This window comes from Cyphellophora attinorum (genome assembly GCF_001299255.1).
Source record: "Cyphellophora attinorum strain CBS 131958 chromosome Unknown Contig11, whole genome shotgun sequence".
Classification (NCBI taxonomy): Eukaryota; Fungi; Ascomycota; class Eurotiomycetes; order Chaetothyriales; family Cyphellophoraceae; genus Cyphellophora; species Cyphellophora attinorum.
Genome location: NW_017253239.1, coordinates 413,489 through 438,029, shown reverse-complemented (window position 1 = coordinate 438,029; position 24,541 = coordinate 413,489). Strand labels below are relative to the sequence as shown.

Below are 24,541 nucleotides of genomic sequence, written 5' to 3'. Positions count from 1 at the left end.
GTTCTTAAGGGCTAAGAACCACTAGGCGCATTGGGAAATGACCAACTGGGGTTCAGCCACAAGTACCGCCTTTGCTCAAGGTCTGGTCGAAGATGCAACGTCTATCGGACCGCGATGGAAGCATTGACGCAGCGCCCAGCCAGACACAACGCCGGAGAGCGCTGTATGTAAGCAAATTCGTCTACCACGCCGATTAGTCGTGGCTGAGTGAATCCCGCACTACGCGTACGAATCGATCTCAACCAACCATCGCTGCCGATCAGTCAAGACTTTCCACCCACGCCCCTTACGTGTATGCCAAGGCCACCCCTTCCGTCTCCACCGTAATGAGCCTCTCTCCCTCTTTGGCCCTTCTTTGCGGTCTTCCTGAAACACGAAAGGAACAGCCGGAACTTGAATTTCGCGTAAGAAAGCTGGATTGAATTTATGGAGTCATGGAGCCACGATCTGACGTCGTATGGACGTTGCCGTGGCGGTGTTGACCTCAAGGTAAATTGCATAAAGGGTCGCCCTACCGCGTTCGTATTCCTCTTCCCCTATCCCCATACCAGCCTGCACACTACCACACAGTTCCTGCTGTACATTCAACAGTCACTCGCTACTTTCCACTCACCGAAACAACTCACAACACACCACACCGCAAAAATGAGATACACAATCCTCACAACCTCCCTCCTCGCCCTCACCGCCTCGGCAATCCCTCAGACCATCGACGTCGGCAACATCGCGTCGGATGTCGTCAGCGCCGTGACCGGCGCCGGCGGCGACGCCGGCTCAGCCATCGAGTCCATCGCTACCTCCCTCGCAAGCGGCGCTGCTTCCATCACCGACGTCGGCTCCTTCGTTACCTCTGTCGCTAGCGACGCCGGCAGCGCGTTGAGCCAAGCCACCCAAGGCGCCGGCAGCATCACACAAGATATTGGATCGGGATTCTCGAGCGTCACTGGCGATGCTGGATCGGCAATCTCGAGCGCCACTGAGGCAGTGGGTTCAAGAGTGAGCAGCGCAGTCAGCTCGGCAAGTGCAGAGGCCACTTCGGCTACTGGAAACGGTGCTGTAGCGGCAATGGCGACTGGTGTGCCGGCTGTTCTGTTGGCTGCGGGTATGGGCGCTGTTGCTTTGTTGTAAGGTCATCAACGGGAAGACTGGCACAGTTGGGCAATTGCCGGTTTTCAATACTTCGCAAATAGAGCTTTATGGGATTGCGGTCGCATGAGACAGGCTAAAATACTTCCGGCGAATGGAGTGCTTCCAAATATGGGCGGACGTGGACGTGGAGGGCATTCCAGCATTAGATCTGATCACACAGTGAATGCAAACACAGATTCTTGAGCAGCACTACCGAAAGCATCTGGACTACTCGTTGCGTGGCTCGTCTCGTTGGTGATCCGTCAAATTCAGCCCGGCTCTGACAGAAGTGACAGAGTAGAACAGCCCACCAGGACAATCCTTGATCGCGGTAAGTAGACACGACCATATGCTATCCCCATATCTTGAGGGAGACTTGCTGTAGCCGTACACGGTGCTACTAATGAAAACAATCGGATTTCCCTTTCCGTTACCCGGAATACAACAACCGACATTTCGGTCGTTCTCAAATCGCTGTGCCATCGGTATTGTGTTGTAGTCCACGGCAGGATACTGTCTCATACAGGTCGCTGACCACATGCCGATCATCATACTGCGAGCTCAGGTGCACAGTCACACAGGTAGCATTGCCGCATCAGATATCAGAGCCATAAGCCGGGACCACAACCATATCGTCGCATCCTACCGTCCCGAACTTCCGACGCCCTCATCGGCTGGATGTCCCTCCAAGCCGAAAAATCAGATGAAAGTCCCAATCTGGCAGCCAAACTGCTGTTTTGGGTCATGAGCGCATGGTACACCCGAGCCGATGCTTGCCAGTACACCCGGAAAAGAAGTTTTCGGCCTGGACGTTTGCCGGCGGCGGGTATGCGTTCCCGATCCTCCACTTCCCTATCTCCTGTCCATGACTTTCGACTTCTTTTCACCTGTTGTTGATGCCCTTGATGGGGACCAGAATTGTTGCTGTGAGATGGCGACAGCGCACATACTTCACGACGACGTGAGCATTCAAACGGACGTGCGCCAGTAAACATGTTGCCGCTGTGTGCAATTATCAAGACGCGTCTTCGGCTCCAGTCTCTTGCTTCAGCAACTATGCTACATCAGGTTCGGAGTCCTTATGAAGTGCTGACACCGAATATCAGCTTCTCACAGTGCGGCATGACCGAATATGGAGGGCTCATACCTGCAGAGACGTTTGCAGCATGAGTGCAACGTCGATGGCATTTCATCGATAAGGTTCGTGCTGTTACAGCCACTGCAGAGACATCACTCAGCCGTGATATAAATACTTTGCTTAAAAGTATCGACTCTCTGCGAGATATAGCGTAAGTACTTTCGAAGGTGAGTTGATTCTCCGGCAGCTTGTGCCAACGCCCAACACTGCTTCCATCCTCCGTTCAGAGCCGTATGCGCGCCGTCATGCGGAGCCAGTGGCTTCTTTCGCGTTCCGCTACAATCTTGTTTGGAGCTTCAGTCTTCGGCCTTCAGGACTGGCTATACGCTCCAGACCTGATATCTGCCCAGCCGTATCTGCAAAATACCAGCATCTCTGGCGTACAGCTGCTGTATGCCTGGGACCAGCTCGAGCCAAGTCGCGACTGCTACAACTTTACGCAAATTACCAACGACCTCAAATACTTGTCTAGGCTATCGAGACTATCCCTCTGTGGATACAGCTACAAGACCGCACCTTCTCCCCGTCACACAATCCCGTCCCACTCTATATGAGAGGCGACCCGTTCTACTCGAACGGCTCTGTTGGTGCGTGCGATGGCAATGCTTGCGATTACCCTGCCAACTTCACCCTTTCGGGCTGGGTAGCAGCACAATGGAATCCGCACGTTCGAGAACGATATCAAGCATTGCTTTCTGCTCTCGCCAATCACCCTGAAGTCGGAAGCAAAATCTACGGCATGAATTTCCCAGAGACCGCCATCTCAGTGGACGAGTCGAGCAACGACTTCAACAACGTGACATACTTCGATGGCACACTTGCCAACGCAGCGTTCGCACGATCCGTCTTCCCACCAGACGTATTTGTGGTGCAATATGTCAATTTTTGGCCAGATGCATATGCGGACCCGCTCGTGTTGAATGCCTCTTTTGCAGCCTTACAGAAGACTGGAGTGGGCGTAGGAGGCCCAGATGACATCCCTGGCAGGAAGGCGCTGGAGGCCAATGTGTACCCGTTCATGCGTGAGTACAAGGGCAAGTTGGCAATCGAGACTATCGCCGTTCAGGAGCCTGATCTTGCGGCCACTAACACAACAACTGGAATGCCGTTCACTAGAGAGGGATACACCACTTTTGCGGAGGCATTGGGTGCAGAAATAATTTTCTGGGCAACGAGTGCGCCGTGGTTGCAGGGCAGCGATCCCTGGTGACAAAATATAGCTCGAGCATTCGCGTGGAGACTACAATACAGTGTTTGTGCAGCATAAAACGGACACATTGCACTGTGCACACGGCTGAAATCTGCCACAGGTCACCAAAGTCGAATTTACAAACGCGATCAGGAGAGCACTAGGCCTTGGTTGTGCGGTTGCACAGAGGTCTTTGCGATATCGTGTTCGTTCATTCACGTACGATAGTGCTAGCGAGGTCGGCGTTCCTGCCACTGAAACATTTGCCTCTTCTCCGGCTCTGCGCTATCCGTCGCCTCATCAGCGCCTGGCCGGGTCCAACGACCAACATCATACTCAACATAGTCAACCTCATGACCTGGCTTTCTCGAGGTCCCTATCCCTAGGGACGCTCTCCTCAGGCGACACAGCGACTCCCTGAATCGTGGTCCCTGCCTTATCCGCGTCACTCCCTATTCCCTCACCCTGCCTCACCGGCTCCTCTTCAAACATCTCTTGCAGTAGATAGCTTTCCTCGAAGCCCATCTTCCTCTCCTTCTCACAGAACTTCCCCTTCCCGAGACCCACAGCCAGCGCCCAGTAGAGCACGCTGCTGATCGTACATCCCAACACCCAGCCCAGACTATATATCCGCTTCCATCCAACAGCGATACCAGCGTTCGCCGGGAACTGCGCCGCGAAGCCAGGAACCAGGATGACGACCGTGATTGTGAAAGCAACCAGAGTGCGCCAGCTGAATCCGCCGTGGTAGCGGTACGCGGTCCCCTTTCTCGGATCGAACAGATCGCGGTGCCAAAAGTTGCCCTTCCGGACGACAAAGTAGTCCGTGATGAAGATGCCTACCATGGGGGCTAGGAAAATGGAGTAGCCACCCAAGAAGCGGAGAAATGTGGTGCTAGACTTGAGAATCTTCCAGGGCATGATCACGAGACTGATAGCATAGCACAAGAACATGCCGCGTCGAATGTTGAGCACCGGGGTGCCAAAGCCGTGACATCCGCCCCGAACGGAAAGAGGTTAACGCCAATGTTAGAGGCCCAGATGCTCAAAATCCATCCCATGCTGGCAAAGGCGATGGCAGCGCGGGCGCCAGCATTCCAGTGACGGTCGAGGATCTCGTTGGACAGGTCCCAGGGATTCCAGATGGCGGCGCCGCCCCAGGCACGTTGGGTTGCGGATGTGGCGAAGATACTAGAAACGGGAGTTAGCGGAGTGTTCGAAGGAAGGACGAGGACAATGACTCACCCTAGCGTCGCACAGAGCGTGTTGCCAATTGGCAAGGCGATGAGTTGAGACCAGAATGGTGCCTGTGCCGTCCTTGCATATCTCGCCAGATCCGTCTGGTTGACAGCCTGTGTCGAAGTCTTGCCCATGCACGAGTTGATAGCCGACAGCATTGCCCACGCCAGGGCGGACTTTGAACCGAAAGTCTTCGTGGGTGTGCTGAACGTGCCAGATGACCCAGCTGCGTTCCGGCCCTGCACTATGCAGAATGCGAACAGTCCGATGGCGACAGGTGGCAACAAGATAGACTTGATGGTGAAGATTCGCCGCATGTGATGAGGCGGTATGAGCAGCAGTGGCGACGAGCAGACCACGAAAAGGATAAAGCAGATCAGGTTCTGCGTGGTGATATCTGCGCTCTTTGGCAGGGTGTTGGGCAAGTCATGCCAGGCCGATCCGAACACACAGCGGAAGAGAACCGACAGGAAGTATCCCGCTTGCATGAGCAAGACAGATGCCCAGATCTGTCCGACCAGCAGACGAATGGCCACGGGAATGAAGGAGCCGTACATTCCCCAAGACACGCGGCATTCCACAGGGAAGCCGCAGTGCCATTTGGCGCCTATCCGACTGTGCCATGCGATGGCTATTGCACCCAAGAGATGCGAAATGAAGACGCATATGATGGACTGCCATGTGTGTAGACCCATGGCGACCATGCTGGAGCCGACGCTCCAGACACCGACGCTGAAGCCGTAGGACCACCAAAAGGCGGCGTAGTCATACCACCCCCAGCTCCATTGCTTTGGCGGTGTCAAATCCAAATCCTCGTTCTTCCAGATTGTTCGTTCGGATTCGCGACCGTACGCAGACTCATCGGTCTCGAGTGCACGGATGAAGTCTTGTCGGCTGGAGAATGCACGCTTGGTGGCCGTCTTCTTCTCCTGCAACTTCTCGCTGCATCGGCTGACGAGTGTCTTAGGCGAGAGCATCGTTGCGGCACACGAAGTTGATTCTTGGGAGACCGTCTATGGTACTGCAAGTCGCTCAAGGGAATCCGACCACCTTTGAATAGTCCTCAGTTATCGAGAACAGGGTCTGGACCAAGTGGGTACTGCTCCAGTCACGATAGCTTCGATGCACTGCTTATCTGTAGTCCGGGAACACCTCGTGGCCTTCATACTGGAGGATGCCGAGAATGTCCACCTCCCACATGGCTTGCCTGCGGTTGATGCGAGTGATGAGAACGAAAGACATGTCGATATCTGACTCCGGCGAGCGTCGGTGGTACGCCGATTGGTTCAAGCACCAGTGATCTGCTTCTGTGTCGCAAAGACCTGCAAAAGTAGCGTCTTGGTCTGCCCACGTTCGAATGTCAAATTCTCCGCAGGTGCGGACAACAGCGAAGATTATGCACCTGAGGCCCGAGAGAAAGCCGTCGTGTATTCCCAATGCCAATGGATGGCCACGGTCTTATCAGCTGTAGGATTCTGGCCGGCGAGATAGTCGACGGCAATGCAAAACGAGGACCTCCCAACAGTAATAAAAATCATATGTCCAGGATGGCTGTTGTCAAGAAGCCGAGAACGCCTGGAAAAGGCAACCAAAATCCCGCGTCCGCCTCGACCCAACCACTTGGGGGTGCACGTGCTACGCCTTAGTCTGCATCCTTGCTGCATCTGTCGTCCCTTTACTCTGCGCTGCTCTCCACTTCAGATACTCGCCACTGGTTGTTATTGGGTACTTCATAGGGTTCTCCTCGCTCACACAAGTCGGCACAGGCTCCAACTTCATGTCGTGATTGAACCCGAAGAAAAATGGGCACGAATACCTCTCCTTACCAGTCTTGTTGACGACTCGATGAACCGTAGAGACGAAGTAGTCGTTGGTCTGCCTCATGAAACAGTCGGCAATGTTGACTACAATGCTGCCTGGGATGGGGTTGGCTTTGATCCAGTAGCCGGATTTGCTGAGCACTTCGAGGCCCGCATTGCCATCCTGCGTAACGAATGTGAAACATTCGAAGTCAGTATGTGCACCGATGCCGAGTTGGTCTGCGGGCGTTGCTTCTTGCGTTGGGTAGTGGGCAAGTCTCATAGCAGCTTTGGGCGTCTTGACGTACTCATCGAAGAAGTCCTCATCAAGATGCAATGCAAGGGCGAAAGCCTTTGTCATCTTTCGTGCCAAAGTAAGCAGTTGCGAATGATGCTCGTAAAGTCGCTCCTTCCAGTCAGGCAGATCCTTTGGCCAGAGCAATTTCGTAGCCGGTGTGTCTGGTTCCTCGGCAGCTTCGACGGAAGGATCAAATCGAGGACTGTACCCGAAGTTATACGCTTCCATTAGGTCCTTCTCCTTCTTGTGGTTACGATTGTACTGTGGTCACGGATCAGCATTCCATATGGTCCAGCGTCTTTCAGTGGGTACAAAAACACGCACAGTCGACATCGGGAAATACCCGAAGAATTCCTCCGGTACTAAATCCGTGGTTACCTCGAGCTTCCTCTTCTCGGGCAGATCAAAAAATCGCTTTGCCTCAGCGAATGTCTGATCCACGTAGCGCTGCTCGACGCCATGGCCAACGATGTAGAAGAACCCTATCCGATGGGCCGCTTCACGGATCTGCTCGGCGACGGCTTTACGATCATCGATGTCGGCGCTGAAGATGCCGGAAATATCAATGACGGGTATCTCATCAGCATCAATGGACTCGTCGGCATGGAAGTAGATCTTCTGGCCGTTGCCGAGGGTGAGGTTGAGTGGCGGCTGGGCCTCGAGGATAGTGGTCGTTGTCATGTTGTTCTGATGGCTCGTTTCACACGGGGATTGGACGTGAATGAATACTACTGCCGCTGGCGATGATGTTGTCTTGCCAGTCAACTCAAATCAACGAGCAATATGGCCTTTCGACGACAGACAATAGTGGAGGAGCCTGTGGAGACACTGAGAGTATCCAGAACTCCGAGATCGTTGGCATGGGTCTGAGTGGGCATCCCGGTGATGTCCGCCGTACGGTTTGTTGAAGACGAGATCCTAGAAAACGGTCACGGCCCGAGATCCGGTGTTTATGTGCCACAACAGCTGGACTGTGGTTGTGACTGTGGCTTGGAAAGCATTCCAGAGCTATGTGAGGCTGGCAAAATGCGGCAAGGAAATGAATCGTGGTGTTGTTTCACGCGTCTTGGAGCAGAAGCCATCGATAACGAACTGCTGCTGGTACAAAGAAACTGTCCTCGCATGGGTGAGGCGACAGAGATCACGAAGCACGAGCTCGCACTCAGCAGATCAACGGTAAGTTTGAGGCAGGGAAAATCATTTATGTTCATTTGTGACTGTGACGTTACTCTACAAACGCTCTTGGGCGCCACACCGGCGCCTCAGCTTCCTCTGCGATCTCATTGCAGATGCTCTCGCTTTGCATTTCATTGCTATTGGCGGCCATGCCGGTATGCGCCTCGTCATAGCTTCACCATCTGCCTTGTCCAGAACGCGAGTTGGCTGGACCGTATTCGGGGAATATGTGACAACCGTCGATAGTCTGTGGCGTTTGGGAGTCTTTGTTCGTCGAAGGATGTGGCCTGTCGGCTTTGGAAGAGGCAGAAGAAAGAGGTCCAGGATGCTGGGTCTGGAGGCATGGTGTTCTGGAATGTAGCGGCCAGCGCCAGGGTTAATAGTCCTGATGATTGCTGGGCCATCATGCTTTGTCCGCTCATTTGTCGCTCTCCTCATCGTTGTTCGCGTCTTCCTTCTCGTCCGAGCTCGCTTCTTACTCATCCTCGTCTTCCTTCTCGTGCTCAAGAAGCGTGATATAGATACCGCCCGCTCCGTCAGCAATCCAGTGCCCGATACTCCCCTCTTCCATTCGCCCCGGGTCACACCCATGCGGTGGCTCGTCCCCGTCCTCGACGTAGTGTCCATTTACGTTGATCACGTAGTCGTTGAGGACGTCGTCTGCTTTTGGCATTTTTATGCTTGCGATCAAACCATTCGCAACTGCCCACATGTCGTCGTCTTGACTTGCAGTAGTTTGGCAAGTCTTGAAACGACCGTTGCTCGATTCGATGACAAAGTCGACCTGGTCGCTGTCCTCATCTTCTGCATCGCTGTCGATCTTATCTTCTGTATCGCTGTCGACCTCATCTTCGTCCATTTCGTCGTCGCTTTCATCAGACTCGGACCCTTCTTCGACAGTCGTCGGGACCGCCTCAGATGGGCCTTCATTCTGGCTTGGATCAGTCTCGTCGGAAGCTTCTTGGAGTGGTTCTTGTTCAGCAATCCGTGATTGTTCGCGTGCTCGTGACCGAGTATTGTATCGATGGGAGGGTGCCATTGTGCTTTCTGTGATGGGTTGGACGATAAAGGCGTAACAAAAGAGTTGACGGAGGGTGAGACGCGAGGTCACCATTTTATCTACGCGCCAAGACATATCTGCTGGCTGTTCAGACAGTCACTGTTGCTAGGCAACAACGCACTTCACCTGCTCCAGTTGTGACTGCTAGGAAAGCCTTGCGTCCACTGACCCAAACCACTGAGAGGCCCCAGTAGCACCGCAGTGAATACTCTGAACGGGCTGATATATCAGTATATAGCATGATCACCAGGGCCTGGTATGATTGCAGGAGGGTGAAAGGTTTGGTGACTGTCGCTAACACTTATAGCCCTTCATGCTTGGTCAAGGACTATTGATGCTTTCTGTTTGGCAAACGATGGCAAGCAGCAGCAAGCATGATGTGGTGGAGTAGGTGGAGGCTTCCGATGTTCGCGGACGAGCAGCACATCCGGCAGCCGAGCAGCTTTGCTATTGAGTCCAAGAAGATGCTGAGGATATGTTCATGCTGTGGCCCTGACCATTTTGGCAACCTTCTCGGTGGTTCTTCCAAGCCCATTGTTCGCATAATAATCCACCGGATAGACGCCATCGCCTTCATCCCAATGAGTCTGGCTTCCCAGCACGACCAAAGCCTCATATGGTGTCAATAGAGGCCGTGGAAACGCATAGCCCCAGTCTATACTCAGTCTTGGACATGCCACCTGAACCCAGCAGTCGACGTCCTCGAACATGGCCAGCTTTCCCGGATAGATTTCAGACAAGAGCAGATTGATGAATGGAATCCCTTTTTGCTGCAAATACGTCTCGATCATGTTGAGTGTGTTTGAATTTCCCTGCCGACCCAGTGCTCCCAGAATCAAGCCCCATTTCTTTGCCTTCTTCGCCGTGGCAATGGCAGACGATCGCATGTCCAGCATCTCGTCATGTGAGTAGCTTTCTCTTGTCAACTTGCGTGAGTATGGATCATAACGGTACGCAGGCAAGTTGGGGTTAGCAATCATAGCAGCCTCAAGATGAAAGCGTCCATCACCAAGGTAGAGAATGAGATCAACGTTTGCATTGGCGTCCAGCTTCGGCGCTGTACAGCCCAAGACCTCACCTTTGCTCAGTGGTGCAATCTGCGGCGTTACGACCTTCAAGCTTCTGCTTCAAGGGCAGGCCTGACGTTATGCAGCGTGGCATTGAATTGGACTGTGCCCACCATGGCAATGGTCTTACCTGGCGAGATATTGCGGACCAGCGTCTTGATCAAATGATCTGTGTCAATGCTGATGTCCACGAAGATGTACAGAGTGGCAATCTTTGAAGCCGACAGCGGGATCAAGCAGCTGTGGGCATAGTGGACCAACAGGTCGCAATTGAGTGCCCGTGCAGTGTAGTCATCGATACAGCAGGCGCCATAGGTCACATCGCCCATGATGAGGGTCTCTGTGCCGGGGCAGAACTGGGTGAGGATGTCTGATATGGTGGTGGCGAATAACAGTAAGCCTTCAGGCATTTGCAGGGCGACTCGCTTTGCTTCGAGCGTCCGTATGCGATGAATGGTCTTGTGGATCTCGAACGAGTAGTTCGCCGGCAGTAAGGCAATGGCCGCGTTGATGTCTGCGTCGTCGAGAATCGAGGCAGGGATTTGATTCAGCGCTCGAGGCGACGTGTGTCTGTCCAGTCAGTCTCCTGTTCCCACCCTTCCATAGGGCGCAACGACTTACTGCTTGGTACTATCGCTGTCGGATCTTCAACTGATGTGCCATCGCCGACCTTCAGCTTGCCCTGGGCTTCCAACGTCTTCCGCCCGATGAACTTCTTCTTGGGCGCACGCTGGGCAGGCACCGGAGGGTCATCATCAGCGCTCGGGAACGCGCCAGGCATCGAAGTTTGATCCATTGTTGTAAACGCAGACGACTTCTCGGACCCGGTACGAAGACTGTCCCGAGCGATACGACAGCTTGAAATAACTTTACTGGAGTGATCGATAGAATGTCGCTGAATCAGAAGTCAGAAACGTTTGCTGCAGATCGCAGCGCGGAGCAACTTTCTCCGACCCGCACCGAGAACACAGTGATGACCTCACCTCAACTTTTACGACACTACTACCACTCCGCTACTGCAAGGTACCAGCGTAGTACAGCTGGCATACATACAGAGCACGTCCACAGTGTGCGTGGCATGTGCTGCACAAAGTAGCTTTCCTACTATTTCGTCGTCGATATAAGGTAGGCCTGGCCCGCGGGCTCTCACGATCCTACCTTCTTGCTCAAAGACAGCTCAACCCCGTCCACTCAGCCTCCAGGAATTACTGTAGCTCGGCTCGCTAGCAACGATGACTATCCTCACATCCCTCCTCCAGTTGACAAACTACAAGAACCCCTTCCTGAGGACGCTCGTGCCTTCAATTGGCCTCGCATATGGCCTGCAAGCCGCCGTAGCAGTGCCCTCCATAATTGCCCAATCCGAACGCTTCTACGACCTCTCCGGCTCACTGACCTACCTCTCCTGTGCCGCCCTGAGTCTCTATCTACCCGCCATCCGAGCCAGATCAGCGGCCAAGTTGACTGGCGCTCCTCTACCAGCATGGCCAAGTCTCGCAGATGCACTGCAGGGGAAAGGCGGAGCGCTGGGGTTCAATTGGCGACAGGTAGTTCTTAGCGCTGCTGTGAGCGTTTGGGCGTCTAGACGTGAGTATTGAGCTGCTTAGACTGGAGGGACTCTTCTGATAAGTGCACACAGTTGGAACATATCTCTTTCAGCGTATCATGGCAGATGGCGAAGACTCACGCTTCAAGAACATCCGCAACTCTCCACCCAAGTTCCTTGTCGCCTTCGCCGCTCAAGCTACTTGGGTATCTCTATGCCTCCTTCCGGTCTTGGCCATCAACGCTCTTCCAGCCGCTACCTTCGCGGCTTTGCCAGCGGCTGTCTCCATTACCGACATCATAGGCATCTTGCTTTATGTTGGCGGCCTGTCCTTTGAAGTCACTGCCGACAGGCAGAAGAACCAGTGGGTGCAGGAGAAGAAGCAGAAGAAGCACGACGAGGACTTCTTGACCAGGGGACTGTGGAGCAAGAGCCGCCATCCGAACTATTTCGGCGAGTCAACCTTGTGGACTGGTATTGCGACATTGAGTGCGGGTGTATTAGCCAGCAATGCCGGCGTGGCAGGTATGGGCTTGGCTGGTGGATTGACCGGCAAGATAATTGCACTGCTAAGTGCAGGCGTAAGCCCGGCATTTGTGACATTCTTGCTGTTGAAGGTGAGCGGCGTGCCATTGAGCGAGAACAAATACGACAAGAGATATGGCGACCGGAAGGACTATCAGAAGTGGAAGCAGGAGACACCGAAGTTCATCCCGAAGCTCTGAAGCAACGTCCGCATCTCTGCAACCTCGGTTAGTGAGACTCAGTCAAGGCTTTAACATCGGATTCGATGGATTGCTATTTGGCAATGCGATAGGAGTATTGTGAAATACGTCAAGAGCATCCGATGGAACACTATACCCTGCAAGCAAGCACAACTTGTCTTGATGCCTTGGCCTCGGACTTCGAAGGAAATGGTGTACGTACCCGTTTATGATGTCGCTCTGGACCTTGGTACGCATCATCTCGCTACCACTGACGCCATCCTTGCCAGCTCTCCACAAACGTTCTCTGGTAGCCTCGCGGCTCTCGGCTGGGTACTCGGCCCACTTGACTTCATGGGTCTTGATTACTGCGGATGTATCAGTACTAGGGTCAGAGGCTGTGGATGGCGATACCCTACTGAAACCAGGGGGGAAGGCTTTCAATTCTTCGGTAGACACCACTACACTGGTGTGAGTCATCCGATAGCATCATGTAGTGGGCTGCTTACTAGTGAATCTTCTGTTGCCGGACAAATGAAAGGGCAACGATATCAGACTCTATTGCGCAGAAATCTGCTCGTTCTTAGTCGTATACACGATCAATTTCTGCATGAATTGGCATCCGGACGTGTTCCTAAGAGCGACTGACCTAAGTATCGTGCTGTCGTATCTCATTGATAGAGTGGCTGGATGGGGTAGGTAGCCTTCTTCTTCAGGCAAGTTCTCCAGGTTCTATCGGTCGCGAGCCACAAACTGACTCTCGCTTCACCTCGGATTCCAGCGTTTGCTGTAGTAGTGGGTCACCGTATCTGTCCCTTCTACATGTGTGCTAAGGCCAATATTCAAGGGCACCCCTTCCCTTCGTTCACTCTCGGTGAATAGCAAGCGCGTATGACTGAAGCAGTGAACAATGTCCGGGACTGACCATAGCAGCGCCACGTCTGTGCGATGCTTATGTGGTGACGGAGCAGTCGAGATGAACGTAGGGAGGAGCCTGCAATTTCTAGCAATGTGGATGCCAACGACATCGATACCCTAAGCTCGCCATGCCTGCCGACATACAGGTTACTGTCCGCTTCCAGGATCAATGCGTCTTTGCCGGCGAAGAAGTCAAATGCACTATCACTTTCAGGAATGTTGCCAACACGTCGGAACCGGCCACTCCTGGCCCTCACCAACGACGCTTCAGCAGGACTCTCAGCATCGAGAAGTTGTCTGCAACGTCGCCAAGATTCAGTGATGTCTTGCAATCACCGAGAGTGGGCAAGGCGAATTATCCGCCGTCGGCCATGAAGAAGGCGATCGGATCTGGACCAGGAACTTCGGGTACGGCAAATCAAAGGCCGGGTCACAAGCACCAAAGATCCGTCTCTATCATATCGATTGGCTCGCCAACAGTCAGTGAATACCAACAAGATGCAGGTTCTGATCGACCACCGATGGGAGGACACCGAAGGTCTTCGACTGTGCAAGTCCATACTGGACATGATCGGCAGATAAGCTCGAGTCTTTCCTCTGGCTTACAGATCCCTCCTCAGAGCGGCAGACGCAGTCCGCTATCTTCGACCTCTGCTTCAACGCCAGTCTACGAGAGTAGGAGATCTACTCCAGACTTCCAGTTCCCTCCACAGTCGCAGGCTGCCCCGTCGAAGCAGCCATCACGAGATCCGTCCAGGGAGCCCTCGCCGAGAACTGCCGGCATGACTGGCACCGCCGTCCCCACGAGATTGCGCAGAGAGCCCTCAAACGCCAGCCGAGTCACCAGCGAGCGAAGCAGTGGCGACTTCTATTCAATGAGCAATCATTCTCACGAGACGCTGGTCTCAGAGCAGCCCTCTGTCCTATCCGAGCGACCACAAATTCAAATTCCTAGCGCTATGATGCGGCGGCATTATCGTATGGACACACTCCCGCAAACTCCTCGACGTCCACCACCACAGCCGGTTGACCTCATGATGGGCTATGCGCACCTGACAGCGACGTTCACAGTAGACGCATCACTCGTAGATCCGTCGCCATTCGAGGAAGTCAAGCAGAAGGGCTTCTTGGGCGGTCAAGCTGGCGGAGGTGTGGTGGGTGTGACACAGAAGAAGGCGCGACCGAATTCAGGCTTTCTTGGTGGCTTCAACTTCAACAGCATAGGCGAGTCATTGAATTCGCTCGTCGGAGGCGACAACATGTCGTCGGTCCGAGAAATGAATGCTGTCAGCAATTCCCGCGCTATACCTCTACTGAGCACACCACAATCACTGCTTTTCGTCAATCTCCATCTTGAGCCAGGTGAGGAGAAATCGTACTCATTCTCTTGTCCTCTGCCACGCGGCCTCCCGTCGTCGTACCGTGGCAAGGCCGTCAAATTCAGCTACAACATCCAAATCGGCGTGCAGTCCGCACCCACATCGACGCGTCAACCCGACCACAAAGTCCGCCAGATCAGCATTCCCGTCCGTGTCTTCCCTGGCGTCGACTCAGATGGGGAGATTCTCGGCCACGACCTCATGCAGCCACACGTGCTCCTTCGCGATCCCGCTAAGACTGCCTCGATCTCCGCTACCTTCCCCGATTCCGAGCATAAGGACCTACAGGCCAAACGACCAAGTACACTGATCCCAGCACTCTCCAATCATACATCAGCACTCTCCTCTCACGACCTCGTCGCCGTTTGTCCAGCACCGGCTCCTTGTACGAAAGTCAATCCCTGACATCGTCCGAGCAGTCTCACCCAACGTTGGCACTCATCAACCGTGCCATCCAGCTCTCCAGTCACCGGCAACTCAATTCCACCAATCCAAGCGGGAACCGCTTTAACATCACTCGCGTAGGGCAACCAGTCGCGCTGATCACCTTATCGCGCCCACTGCTCAAGTTGGGAGAAACAGTACACATCTCTGTTGCTCTGGCATCTCCAACTTTTGACGCGCCAACGTTGCCGCCACCAATCCGCACTACCTCGATCCACATGTCCCTCGAAACAACAGAAAAGGTCGCGCAAAGCCTAGCTGTGCGCAGCGCAGTAAGCATAGCCCGCGTCACACGCAAAATCTACGCGAGCTGGGGCAGCGGATGTGTGCTCAACGGCAAACGCGTGGTTTGGGGCGTCAAGGTCCCCACAGCAATGGGAACGAATGTAAGTCCAGGATTTGTGACAAGTGGAGTGGGCTTGGAATGGGGTGTGAGAGTTGAATTTGGTGTTTTGAAGAGTCACGAGAGGGCTGTCGACGATGAAGGGGTTACGGCAGGAGGCGGGGCACAGGATGAATACGACGACAAAGACGATATTGGCGAGAGAAGCGATGACGATAAACGTGGCGACGCCCAGCAAGCCCAAAGAAGACAAGGAGAAGAAGAAGACCAACAACAAAGGAGGATGTTACAACCTCGGACCGCTGCCTCCAGAACCAAAGGTAACAGCAGCGACGACCACGAGATATCCGAGCGGCAGACAGCAGAGCCTCAGATCTACGAACAGATCGTCCACGACGACCAGCGCGGCACTATCAGCATCGCCGCCGAAAGACTCGACTGCGACAGCTTCGAGGTGTGGATCCCGCTGACCGTGTACGGCGATGTCCTCCCAGTTCTCAGTAACGGCGAGGCCGGTGGCGAGGACGACGCAGTCGTGAAAGTCATCAGTCTGTAATTGGTCCAGAAGAGGCCTGGAATTAGGATGAGATGAACAGGAGCCGCAAGAGTCATGCCGATCAATCATTAGGGAGGCCATGATGCAGCCCTGTCAGTATTCCAGAGTAGCCTTAACGTCAACGACGGAATACTCCGTACAGTACGTCTGTTTTGTCCAGCCGAATCACCACTGGTAACTCTTCGAATGCTGTGGCCCCAGAAGTTGTGAGATCCAAGTCGGGTGGCCACGTGGCAAGAGGTAGCTGAGAGGCATTTTCGTTGTTCCCAGAGGCCCGGCTGCCTCCTACCTACCTGTCTAATTCCGCACGCTTCTCGCCCAACGGCTATCAAACCTTCCTAATGTATCAGACCACACCTCCAACAATGCAACGAATCATCAGAGGCCGCCCTGGACGAAACATAGTGAGACAGCTTAGCCGTCCGACCACATGTCCCTCACGGATCGTACAGAGAGGAACAGTCCCAGCCGTCCCTACTGAGTCAGCAGTTGAAGTCCCCGAATGACGATGGACGCCCCGTCTCCGACCTAGAGCAACAACTGGCAAGACTCAGTGCGCGACTGGGTGCCCTAGACACGACCCTCAAAGCCAGGCATGACACTCTCTTGGCACAACTCAATGACTTGAGCGCGACTATCGAAGCCCTTCCCGACAAGTCTGCGGACCCCTTCTCGTCTGGAATAGCCACAGTATGGCCTTGGGCCGTAAGTTATCCTTGTCTTTCCAATGGCAAGACCGGTCTAACACCTAAGATAGGCAGCTGTCGCCTTGATGGTGGTGATGTTTGAGAACGCTTTCCCGGAGATGCGAAGAGGGAGATCTTCGCCTGGGAATGACTAGACGGACCGCCGACAGCGTCGAATGTATAACACAACGCGAAACTCTTCTCCATTGAACATCAAATGAGCAGGGACTTCATTCCGGTTCTAATATTGCTGCTCGATAGATGATAGTGGAGGACCCATAAACTCCGCACTTGAACGCCTTCTCAATCTCGCAAGCAGCGCGGGGGCTGGTTGGCGTACCACATGTATCGACACCCTCAATCTCACGAAAAGTCCTCCTCCTCCTTCTCAATCCCCCCCTTAACCTTCAACAACAGCCCCGTCTTCCACTTATCCAACTTACTCATCTGATCATACTGGTACAACTTCTCACTGAACCCATCCTGATCGCCCTCCTCCACACAGCCCACCAGATCCTCCAGCAGCAAACACTCCCTCTGCTGCACAAAACTCGGATCCCACTCTTTATACTGCTCCAACGCCCTCTTCGTGGCCACCAGATCTCCGGCTGCGAGATGGCAGATCCCCGCTTTCAGCAAGTACTCCTTCACCGACCACCGCATGAGGTTGTTTTGCAGGCTCGACTTTGCCACACTCTCGAACCGGTCGGTCGCTTTGCTGTAGTCGCCTTCTAGTGCGGCGAGGTCGCCTACTTTCAGATATAGTTTGGAGGCTAGTGCTTCTGCGTTGTCGCTCTCGAACCACCCTGCGGCCGTCTCGTACGCGTCCAGCGCTTTCTTCTGGTCGCCGACTTCGTTCTCGTATACTTCGGCGAGGTTCTGCTGGTGAGTCGCTGCGCGTCGGAAGTTGCCTTTTGAGGTGTAGTGTGATATGGCAGTCGCTAGCACGCGTGCAGCGTCTTGCGGGGAGTCTTTGCGATAGACCTTGAATGCTTCGGTGAGCGTGTTTGCTGCATCGTCTGGTTCGGATAGGTGATTTGTCTGGATGTTGGCCGCCTTTTCTAGAGTCTGGCCGGCTTCGATGTCTGTAGTTACCAGTAGTCAGTTTGTGGATGCGCCGTGGCTTGAGGATGGCGCTCTTGTGACACGGAGATAGTCCTTGAAGCATGAGTCTATGACTAAGGAAGCGTACTTTGTTTCTGCAGCCGAAACGCATTCGCCGCCTGTGTGTACAGATCCGCCGCGTTCTCCCACTTCTCCGTGCGTCCACCGAAGAAGCTGAAGCCGCCCGTCGCTCCAGAGGCCGCCTTATCGGCTTTCTGGAGCAGGACTCGGGGGTCTTGTGCCATGTTGGTTGTGATGGAGGGGTATGTCGAGGAGTCGATCGGCGGCGTGATAAGTGACGTCCAGTATCCTAAGGGTGAGCGTCAGGGTCGAGTGAGTTGTTCGGGTAGTGAACACCTGGTGGCTTCTCAAGCCAGAAGATGTGCTGCCTGAAAATCGCCAGTTTAAGGTGAGGCATGTCGAGTCGGGAGTGCCTGTGCCAGCGGCCTTCCAAGGATGACGTGAAAGTGGGGAGCTGCGCTCGTTGTCAACCGGTCTTCAAGTTGTATGGCAGTAGCCTTTGTCTGGCTTGTGCGACGAAATGGCTGCAGGAAAATCTTTTATTCAAGACACCTTGCTGATGGCAAATGCTTGATTCATATAAAGAACGCTCATGCTATTACACAACCCAGGCTACTGTCTAAGGTCGCTTCGTTACCAAATGCTACAATTTCTTTCCAATCCAATCAACACCACGTAAAGAAAGGCTGCGAGCCTTTGACGGTCTCTAGTCGCTCCACGATGACCTTTCTCTTGTGTCCCTCCATATCACTAGCCGCTGCATAGCCAAGATCTCCTTCCAGGTCATCGTCACCCATGCCGCCGTAGTTCATGGACGCGGTCTGTCGATGCCCACTACGAGTACTATTGCTTCGCCCTCGGTTGCCAGGTCTGGGCAGGCTGCGCGAAAAGTCGAAGCTGAATCGCGCATTGGCGTGGCGATGTGGCTTGGGACGGGTCGGAATAGGTGTCGTGTCTTGTGAGAGATTATGACGGGCTTCGCTTGCGTGCATGTCTGCGTAGCCGCGCATGGAAGCCTCGTTCAGGGACATGGGTGACATGGGCCCTGAGAGATCGGCAGATCCAGCCTCCTCGCCGATGTCTCCCAGGTCACCAGCGCTACGATCTTCGTGCGACAGTTCGAACCTGTTGGGGTTAGGGAGATCATGCAGGGAAGGAGATCCCAAGAGGTCAGCCTCGACTGGTGTCGGTCGAGATGGAGCGGTAGTCGAATAAGCTCCTATATCCATCTCGTCCTGCTCGATCCTGACTTTCTTCTGCGACCTCTTACTTGCCTCGGGCGACGTCGACCGTAGTGGCACAGCCACAGGAACGTCAACCAAGTCATCCCATACGCAGACGCGAGTTCGGCGGGTCAATTCGAGCGGTCCATGATCCATCTGCTTGAGTGTCTCCACGACGTTCCATGCCTGACCTTTCATGACAGCAATTTGCTTAGCGAACATTCGCTCCTTGAAATCCTCGTCCATGGTGAACACGTGTCTCAAGGCGATGGTCGTCTCGGTCCACCATGCCGTGCTTGTCAGCAGTGGTAGGAAATGGTCGCGGGTCTTCTGGGTGAACGGCTGCCCAATCAGAGATACCGGCAGGAAGAGCCACCCAAATGGATACGATCGCCAGGCGTCTGGATGCTTCCAAGGCCATGAGAGTGAGTTATCGATGGCTCCCAGCGTCACGTGTGCCGTAGGCTGCTCGGCCAACACAGGTGTGCTTGTCCGTGATTGTGTTTCCATTGCTTCGTATCGACGATATGGGCGAGAGGTATTGGATTCTGTACGCTGAGAGGGGGATGCTGCACGAGGAGTTGAGTGTCCAGCAGACAATGCTCCATTGGCTTTGGGTGGTTCGGCGACCATGTTGACTTCTTCCGTTTTCGTGTCTATCCTGATCATCCAGTTGTCTAGTCCTCGATCCGTGTTCCGCATTATGTAGTCTAGTATTACCAGCTTCTCTAGTTCTTCTCGGAAGCTTTGCTTCAGCTTTGGTGTCCAGTGAAATCTTTGTTGGAGTGCCGGCGAAGGGCTGTCGAGTCGAGGAGGTGCATCTTCGTCGTCCGAGACGTTACCACCTGGTATGCAGTTGGCAAATGCTCGCCTCTTGCTCTTGTGTTCCATATCAGGGCGGAAGTCGGCGTTGTTTTGATCTGGCCAAGGGTGTTCTCGCAAGAACATGTTGGCATCTTTGAAGCCTTTCAAGAAGACCTGAAAACTGCCGGGTTTTGCGGGCAGGCTCTTCTTCCCGCTCCATGTGCTGCGGCGCTCCCAGAAATCGTAGTAGAAGGACTTGGACGAAAGATAGACAACATCGGTATATGGTACAAGGTTGATTCTTAGCTGAGCATCGAGTACGTATGCCGCAGCTTCCGACACATATGACAGATTAGGGATGAGGCAAGCTCGACCGAAGAACCATGGGAAGAGGTTTCGATGCACCCATTTGGTCCATTTGGGATTCCTGGTCGCGTATGGCTCTTCGTCCTTGGGCTTGAATACACCGACAACTTTTCCCTCGCTGTTTCTCGCAAAGTAACTGCCTGAGCTGCCTTTCGAAATCATTTTTGGGTGCATGTTGAGTTCAATTGCAACACGGACACTTTCGACCACATCGTCGAATTGCTGCTTGGTCATGCGCGACTCGTCGTTGTATGCTCGTAAATCTTCCTGCGTTACTGGCCGCACACCTTCTGGTGCTTGGAAGACAGAGTGGTGAATCTCAAGCCTCTGCTCGCCATCCTCTCGTCCTGGCCGGCCGCTGCTCTTGAACTTGTGTACAATCTCTTCTGCCCATCGTTCGAGTCTGGCATTAATGGCTTTAATGTCTACGCCAGAATTGGTCCGCACTCTTCGCAGCGGACGCTTAGGAGATCGGCCGGGAGTAGGCCGCATGCCCTCGCCGGGCCCTGGCTGAATGGCAGCATACCGCGTTGACAGAGGGGTGTTGTTGTATGACTCGTCACCAGAGTCGTCTGAGAGGACTCGGTCGTCCTCATCGGCTTGGGCAAGCTGAGCATAGCCAGATGTTGCTGGTCTTTTTCGAGGCATGCTGAGCTGAGCGCATACCTGGCGCTGGTCTGTACTACCGCATGGGTCCCGCGAATCTGTATCACGGATGCGACGGAACAGGGGACAAGTGACTGTACTGAGAAAGGGAGGAAAAGATTGCGAGTATTGAACAATTGGATGTGTCGAGTTGTATCTGGTACAGGCATCAGACCAACCGCTATGAATGTCGTCCGGCCTAACAAAGAATCGGCAAGCGGTAAGCCCGCTCCGACTACACGTCCCGGTGGCCCATAACGGCCATGGCGCCATCTTCAACGCTGACCTTCCAGTCACCTTCTTTGGCTTCTCGAATCTGCACACCATGAACCACGTTCTAGCTATGACGCCGCAGAGCCGCGTCAGGCCGAAGTGTCGAATATTAGAGACAGGGCTGCCTGCAAAATCCTTCTACCGCTTACTGAAGTCGACTTGACGAGCAGCCACATCTGCTGAATCTTGGCACGGATCTACCAACTCAATTGCTCATAGACGAGCCGGATACTCAGCGTCGAAGATATCAACCCTTGAGCCTTGCTGTCAGCCCTTGGTGACTAGCCCACGAGCCTGTCGATGGGCTACTTCGTATACTACAAGGGTCTGTGGTGGTGATCCCCTACGAACGCCTGTACCTGCCCAGGGGAAAGGGGCAGCAATCCGATCCGACCTCCACTCCGAGCACCGAAATTGATTGCAATTTCTTTCCCCGGATTTCTTTCCCAGCTACCCATTCAAAACATTCGCACATAGGCTGAGAATGAAATGCTTTCGTTGCAGCCAGCTTCGAAAGGTTTGCTGCTTGAATTGATAGCTGATAAGTCGCAAGGAATGAGGACCTCTCACTGGTGCTGTGGGACATTCCACGCAGAGATCTTCAATGTATTGCCCATCCATCAGATTTTATACAACGCCAATCATTGAGCCACTAACGCTCGCATCAAATTGACGGGCGGGTCGTTGATTCGGTGCCCCTGACAGGGAATCATAGGCTTGCCGCCGCGTTGCCTTTCTGCATCAATCTCTATCGATAGTACATCATCTTGTGGTCCTCACAAGACCCTCATGCTCTCCTTTCCTCATTGACCAGTTCTTTAGCAAGCACAACGATAGCCTTGACTTTGTCGTCTTTCTGCCTCGATTTTCGGGGCGTCCATTCGTTTAGTTGACTTGTGCGAGACTGCCAGGTCTCAGAACCGCCATCACGGCATCTGCAGTCGCGTCCTACTTCCGGGCATCGCCCATCGACCAAGCCCAGCATGGCACACCCTCGATCTTGTCCGAAGAGACGTTCACAAACTACCATGGCGTCAAGGCCGACCACCGGCTGCCCTCTCCGCTAGCAACGGCTACCGCGTATCGTCCAGATCTTTCGCGAGCATCTTCTGCATCCTCCCACACATCGTCCAGCCTCGCTACCCCACAGACATACCAGCAAGACCGCGTCTCGAGTTTTGGGCATCCAGATCAAAGCAAGACCACATTGCCAGGGCTGTCACAAATAGCTGGGCTTGTTACGACACCATTGCAGAACAGGTTCGTTCAAAATGGTTGGTCACGGGGACGCGTGCTTACCATTGATGTATAGATCATTCTCGGCAACACATGCGCCGATGAGCTACCACCACACCTTATCAGCAGTACCGACCCCAGGAATCGCGGGACTGATGAACAGTGCACCTGTAAGTGTTGCATCTCTCCTACATTTTCACCATTTCACTTTCCAGAGGAATGCCAAGCGCGGCAAAGTTTTCTCCGACTTCGCGATAATCGATAAGTTATCGATACCATTCATCTTATCTTCTCCTGCTCATTTGTTCATCATGGCTGCTTCGTTGCCGGAGAGCACGACTAACTCGTTGCCTTTTCAACAGCCGGTATGCCAGAATTGTTCGACCTCAACGACGCCGTTATGGCGACGCGACGAGCAGGGTTCGGTCCTCTGCAACGCCTGCGGACTTTTTCTCAAGCTTCATGGCCGCGCCCGACCGATCAGTCTCAAAACAGATGTGATCAAGAGTCGGAACAGAGTCAAAGCCAGCGGAACTCCCAAAAAGAAGGTACATCTCGCACTGATGATTTGCTCGAGTGTTTGCTGACGCTAGCATCAGTTTGAGAATGGTCTTCCTGCGACACAAAGCGCCGACATGATAGCACCACAGAACAGACGTGTCTCTCACATGGCTTCGGGGGAGTCCCAACGGTCGAATTCTCCAGTCTCGCGGACTGGAACACCTGGAGCACAAGATCCCAACATCGCGCCTCAACACATTTTCGATAGCGTTAATCTAGGGGAGAACGGTGCAGGCGGCTCGCCCTCGCTGCCTCCACTGAATCATGCGTTTGGTCTGTCGCCGAATGCGTTAAACGGACTGGACTACACGACATTGGTTGCCAACAACGAAACTCTCCGGACACGTGTGTCGGAGCTCGAGGTGATCAATAGTTTCTACTCCGACAACGAGAACAACCTGCGTTCAGAGCGAGACAAGGCCATCCAAGAGCGAGACGAATTCAAGCGCAAGTTCGAAGAGCTGCAACGGCAACGCGAACAGGAGCGCGAACAGGAACCGGAGTTGGAGCATCCTGCCAAAAGACCCAAAGCGTCCGGCGACACGAGCGAGCAGTCGGCCACTGAAGCATGAACACGTTTTTGAGTAATGTGCGATTTCTCACGCCAGGGAGGGCGCCAGGCCAAGAAAAAACTTGAATAGACACGACCAGATCAGCCAGACGCCTGGCAACAACCAAAAAGTGATACCCACGATCGATTCCCAGCAGAAGGCCGCCGAATCGTGTTTGACGATGATGGCGCATGTTAATATGGCTAACAAATAATTACCAATGTACAACACCAGATCCTGAAAATCATCCAGCGCCCTCAGCCTGTGTCGCCACCATGAGCAGTGTCTGGAACGCCAGGCTGTGCTGATTACGGAATTGTGATTTCATTGAGCTGCCAAGACCATAGCTCCTTTCGCAAGCCACGGTTTCGATAATGCTGCAGGTCGAGGGATGCTCTTGGACCGAACACGTTGACAAACGGCTGGATCACTCTTTGAGACACCAAGTCCAACGGCAAAAGCGTGTTCGATCGATCATCGTTCTCGGCAGATGTCCCGCGCCTGGCTTTCCCCGTATTCCCAGCCTCTACTGCATCTCGGTCTTGGCATTGGTCTTGCTGACTACACGGCATCCCATGCGTGTCATCTCATCGTTCGCCGGACCTGTTCTGACGTGCGTTTCAGTCGCTGTCGGAGGTTTTGGTGACCGTCGGTGTACTGACCCGCGGTTCAATTTGCCGGAAGGGATTTATTCTCCCCGCTTCTTACTCCCTTGCCACTGCCTTCCGCACCCAAGCATCTCTTCAAGCAGGCGCCCTACCGTTTTTTCTCTCGTTCCCAATGGTAAGAACCATTGGTTCTTCCGGCCTCGTTTGTTATTCTCACCACGAACCCTAAGTCAGATCCTCCGATTTGACGAAAGTCGCATTCTGTCTATACATTGTCATCATCATTCAAGCGGCCAAGGCGAGTTGTCATTCTGATTTCACGACGGGCCAGACCCTGATAGTGCCTCGAATGGGCTTCTGATCGCGAGCTAGATAGGCAATTACCTGTTCAGCAAGCAGCTCTTCGTAGCGCTCGCATCACTCGCGAACTTGGCCATGCCATAGTACCGTGACGAAACTATGCGCGGAGCATCAAGCAG

At 53.8% G+C, this 24,541-nt stretch overlaps 11 protein-coding genes across 11 annotated transcripts; 5 read left to right on the top strand and 6 right to left on the bottom strand.

The window, feature by feature from the left end:
* Window positions 1-645: 645 nt before the first annotated feature.
* Window positions 646-1,128, top strand: AB675_10693 (uncharacterized protein; the record flags this gene model as incomplete). The annotated part of the gene is made up of 1 exon (XM_018139481.1): window positions 646-1,128. The coding sequence occupies one exon, from the start codon at window positions 646-648 to the stop codon at window positions 1,126-1,128; it is 483 nt and encodes a 160-aa protein (XP_018000763.1).
* A 1,688-nt stretch (window positions 1,129-2,816) lies between these two features.
* AB675_10692 (uncharacterized protein) lies at window positions 2,817-3,476 on the top strand (the record flags this gene model as incomplete). The annotated part of the gene is made up of 1 exon (XM_018139480.1): window positions 2,817-3,476. The coding sequence occupies one exon, from the start codon at window positions 2,817-2,819 to the stop codon at window positions 3,474-3,476; it is 660 nt and encodes a 219-aa protein (XP_018000847.1).
* Window positions 3,477-3,806: 330 nt separating this feature from the next.
* Window positions 3,807-5,671, bottom strand: AB675_10691 (Uracil permease; the record flags this gene model as incomplete). Its single annotated transcript, XM_018139479.1, has 3 exons — window positions 3,807-4,386; window positions 4,431-4,646; window positions 4,701-5,671. The coding sequence occupies 3 exons, from the start codon at window positions 5,669-5,671 to the stop codon at window positions 3,807-3,809; spliced, it is 1,767 nt and encodes a 588-aa protein (XP_018000674.1).
* Window positions 5,672-6,329: 658 nt separating this feature from the next.
* On the bottom strand, window positions 6,330-7,472 carry AB675_10690 (1-aminocyclopropane-1-carboxylate oxidase; the record flags this gene model as incomplete). Its single annotated transcript, XM_018139478.1, has 2 exons — window positions 6,330-7,052; window positions 7,116-7,472. 2 exons carry the CDS (start codon window positions 7,470-7,472, stop codon window positions 6,330-6,332), a joined length of 1,080 nt encoding a protein of 359 aa, XP_018000898.1.
* A 970-nt stretch (window positions 7,473-8,442) lies between these two features.
* Window positions 8,443-9,006, bottom strand: AB675_10689 (uncharacterized protein; the record flags this gene model as incomplete). The annotated part of the gene is made up of 1 exon (XM_018139476.1): window positions 8,443-9,006. One exon carries the CDS (start codon window positions 9,004-9,006, stop codon window positions 8,443-8,445), a length of 564 nt encoding a protein of 187 aa, XP_018000872.1.
* A 500-nt stretch (window positions 9,007-9,506) lies between these two features.
* AB675_10688 (Diphthamide biosynthesis protein 1) lies at window positions 9,507-10,890 on the bottom strand (the record flags this gene model as incomplete). The annotated part of the gene is made up of 3 exons (XM_018139475.1): window positions 9,507-10,124; window positions 10,172-10,664; window positions 10,712-10,890. The coding sequence occupies 3 exons, from the start codon at window positions 10,888-10,890 to the stop codon at window positions 9,507-9,509; spliced, it is 1,290 nt and encodes a 429-aa protein (XP_018000820.1).
* A 436-nt stretch (window positions 10,891-11,326) lies between these two features.
* On the top strand, window positions 11,327-12,365 carry AB675_10687 (uncharacterized protein; the record flags this gene model as incomplete). The annotated part of the gene is made up of 2 exons (XM_018139474.1): window positions 11,327-11,681; window positions 11,734-12,365. The coding sequence occupies 2 exons, from the start codon at window positions 11,327-11,329 to the stop codon at window positions 12,363-12,365; spliced, it is 987 nt and encodes a 328-aa protein (XP_018000596.1).
* A 1,025-nt stretch (window positions 12,366-13,390) lies between these two features.
* Window positions 13,391-15,984, top strand: AB675_10686 (Protein sat1; the record flags this gene model as incomplete). The annotated part of the gene is made up of 2 exons (XM_018139473.1): window positions 13,391-15,004; window positions 15,061-15,984. 2 exons carry the CDS (start codon window positions 13,391-13,393, stop codon window positions 15,982-15,984), a joined length of 2,538 nt encoding a protein of 845 aa, XP_018000913.1.
* A 1,049-nt stretch (window positions 15,985-17,033) lies between these two features.
* On the bottom strand, window positions 17,034-18,019 carry AB675_10685 (uncharacterized protein; the record flags this gene model as incomplete). Its single annotated transcript, XM_018139472.1, has 2 exons — window positions 17,034-17,755; window positions 17,863-18,019. 2 exons carry the CDS (start codon window positions 18,017-18,019, stop codon window positions 17,034-17,036), a joined length of 879 nt encoding a protein of 292 aa, XP_018000692.1.
* A 441-nt stretch (window positions 18,020-18,460) lies between these two features.
* On the bottom strand, window positions 18,461-20,836 carry AB675_10684 (Phosphatidylinositol 4-kinase lsb6; the record flags this gene model as incomplete). The annotated part of the gene is made up of 1 exon (XM_018139471.1): window positions 18,461-20,836. The coding sequence occupies one exon, from the start codon at window positions 20,834-20,836 to the stop codon at window positions 18,461-18,463; it is 2,376 nt and encodes a 791-aa protein (XP_018000636.1).
* A 1,817-nt stretch (window positions 20,837-22,653) lies between these two features.
* Window positions 22,654-23,475, top strand: AB675_10683 (GATA type zinc finger protein asd-4; the record flags this gene model as incomplete). Its single annotated transcript, XM_018139470.1, has 2 exons — window positions 22,654-22,890; window positions 22,942-23,475. The coding sequence occupies 2 exons, from the start codon at window positions 22,654-22,656 to the stop codon at window positions 23,473-23,475; spliced, it is 771 nt and encodes a 256-aa protein (XP_018000776.1).
* Window positions 23,476-24,541: the final 1,066 nt, after the last annotated feature.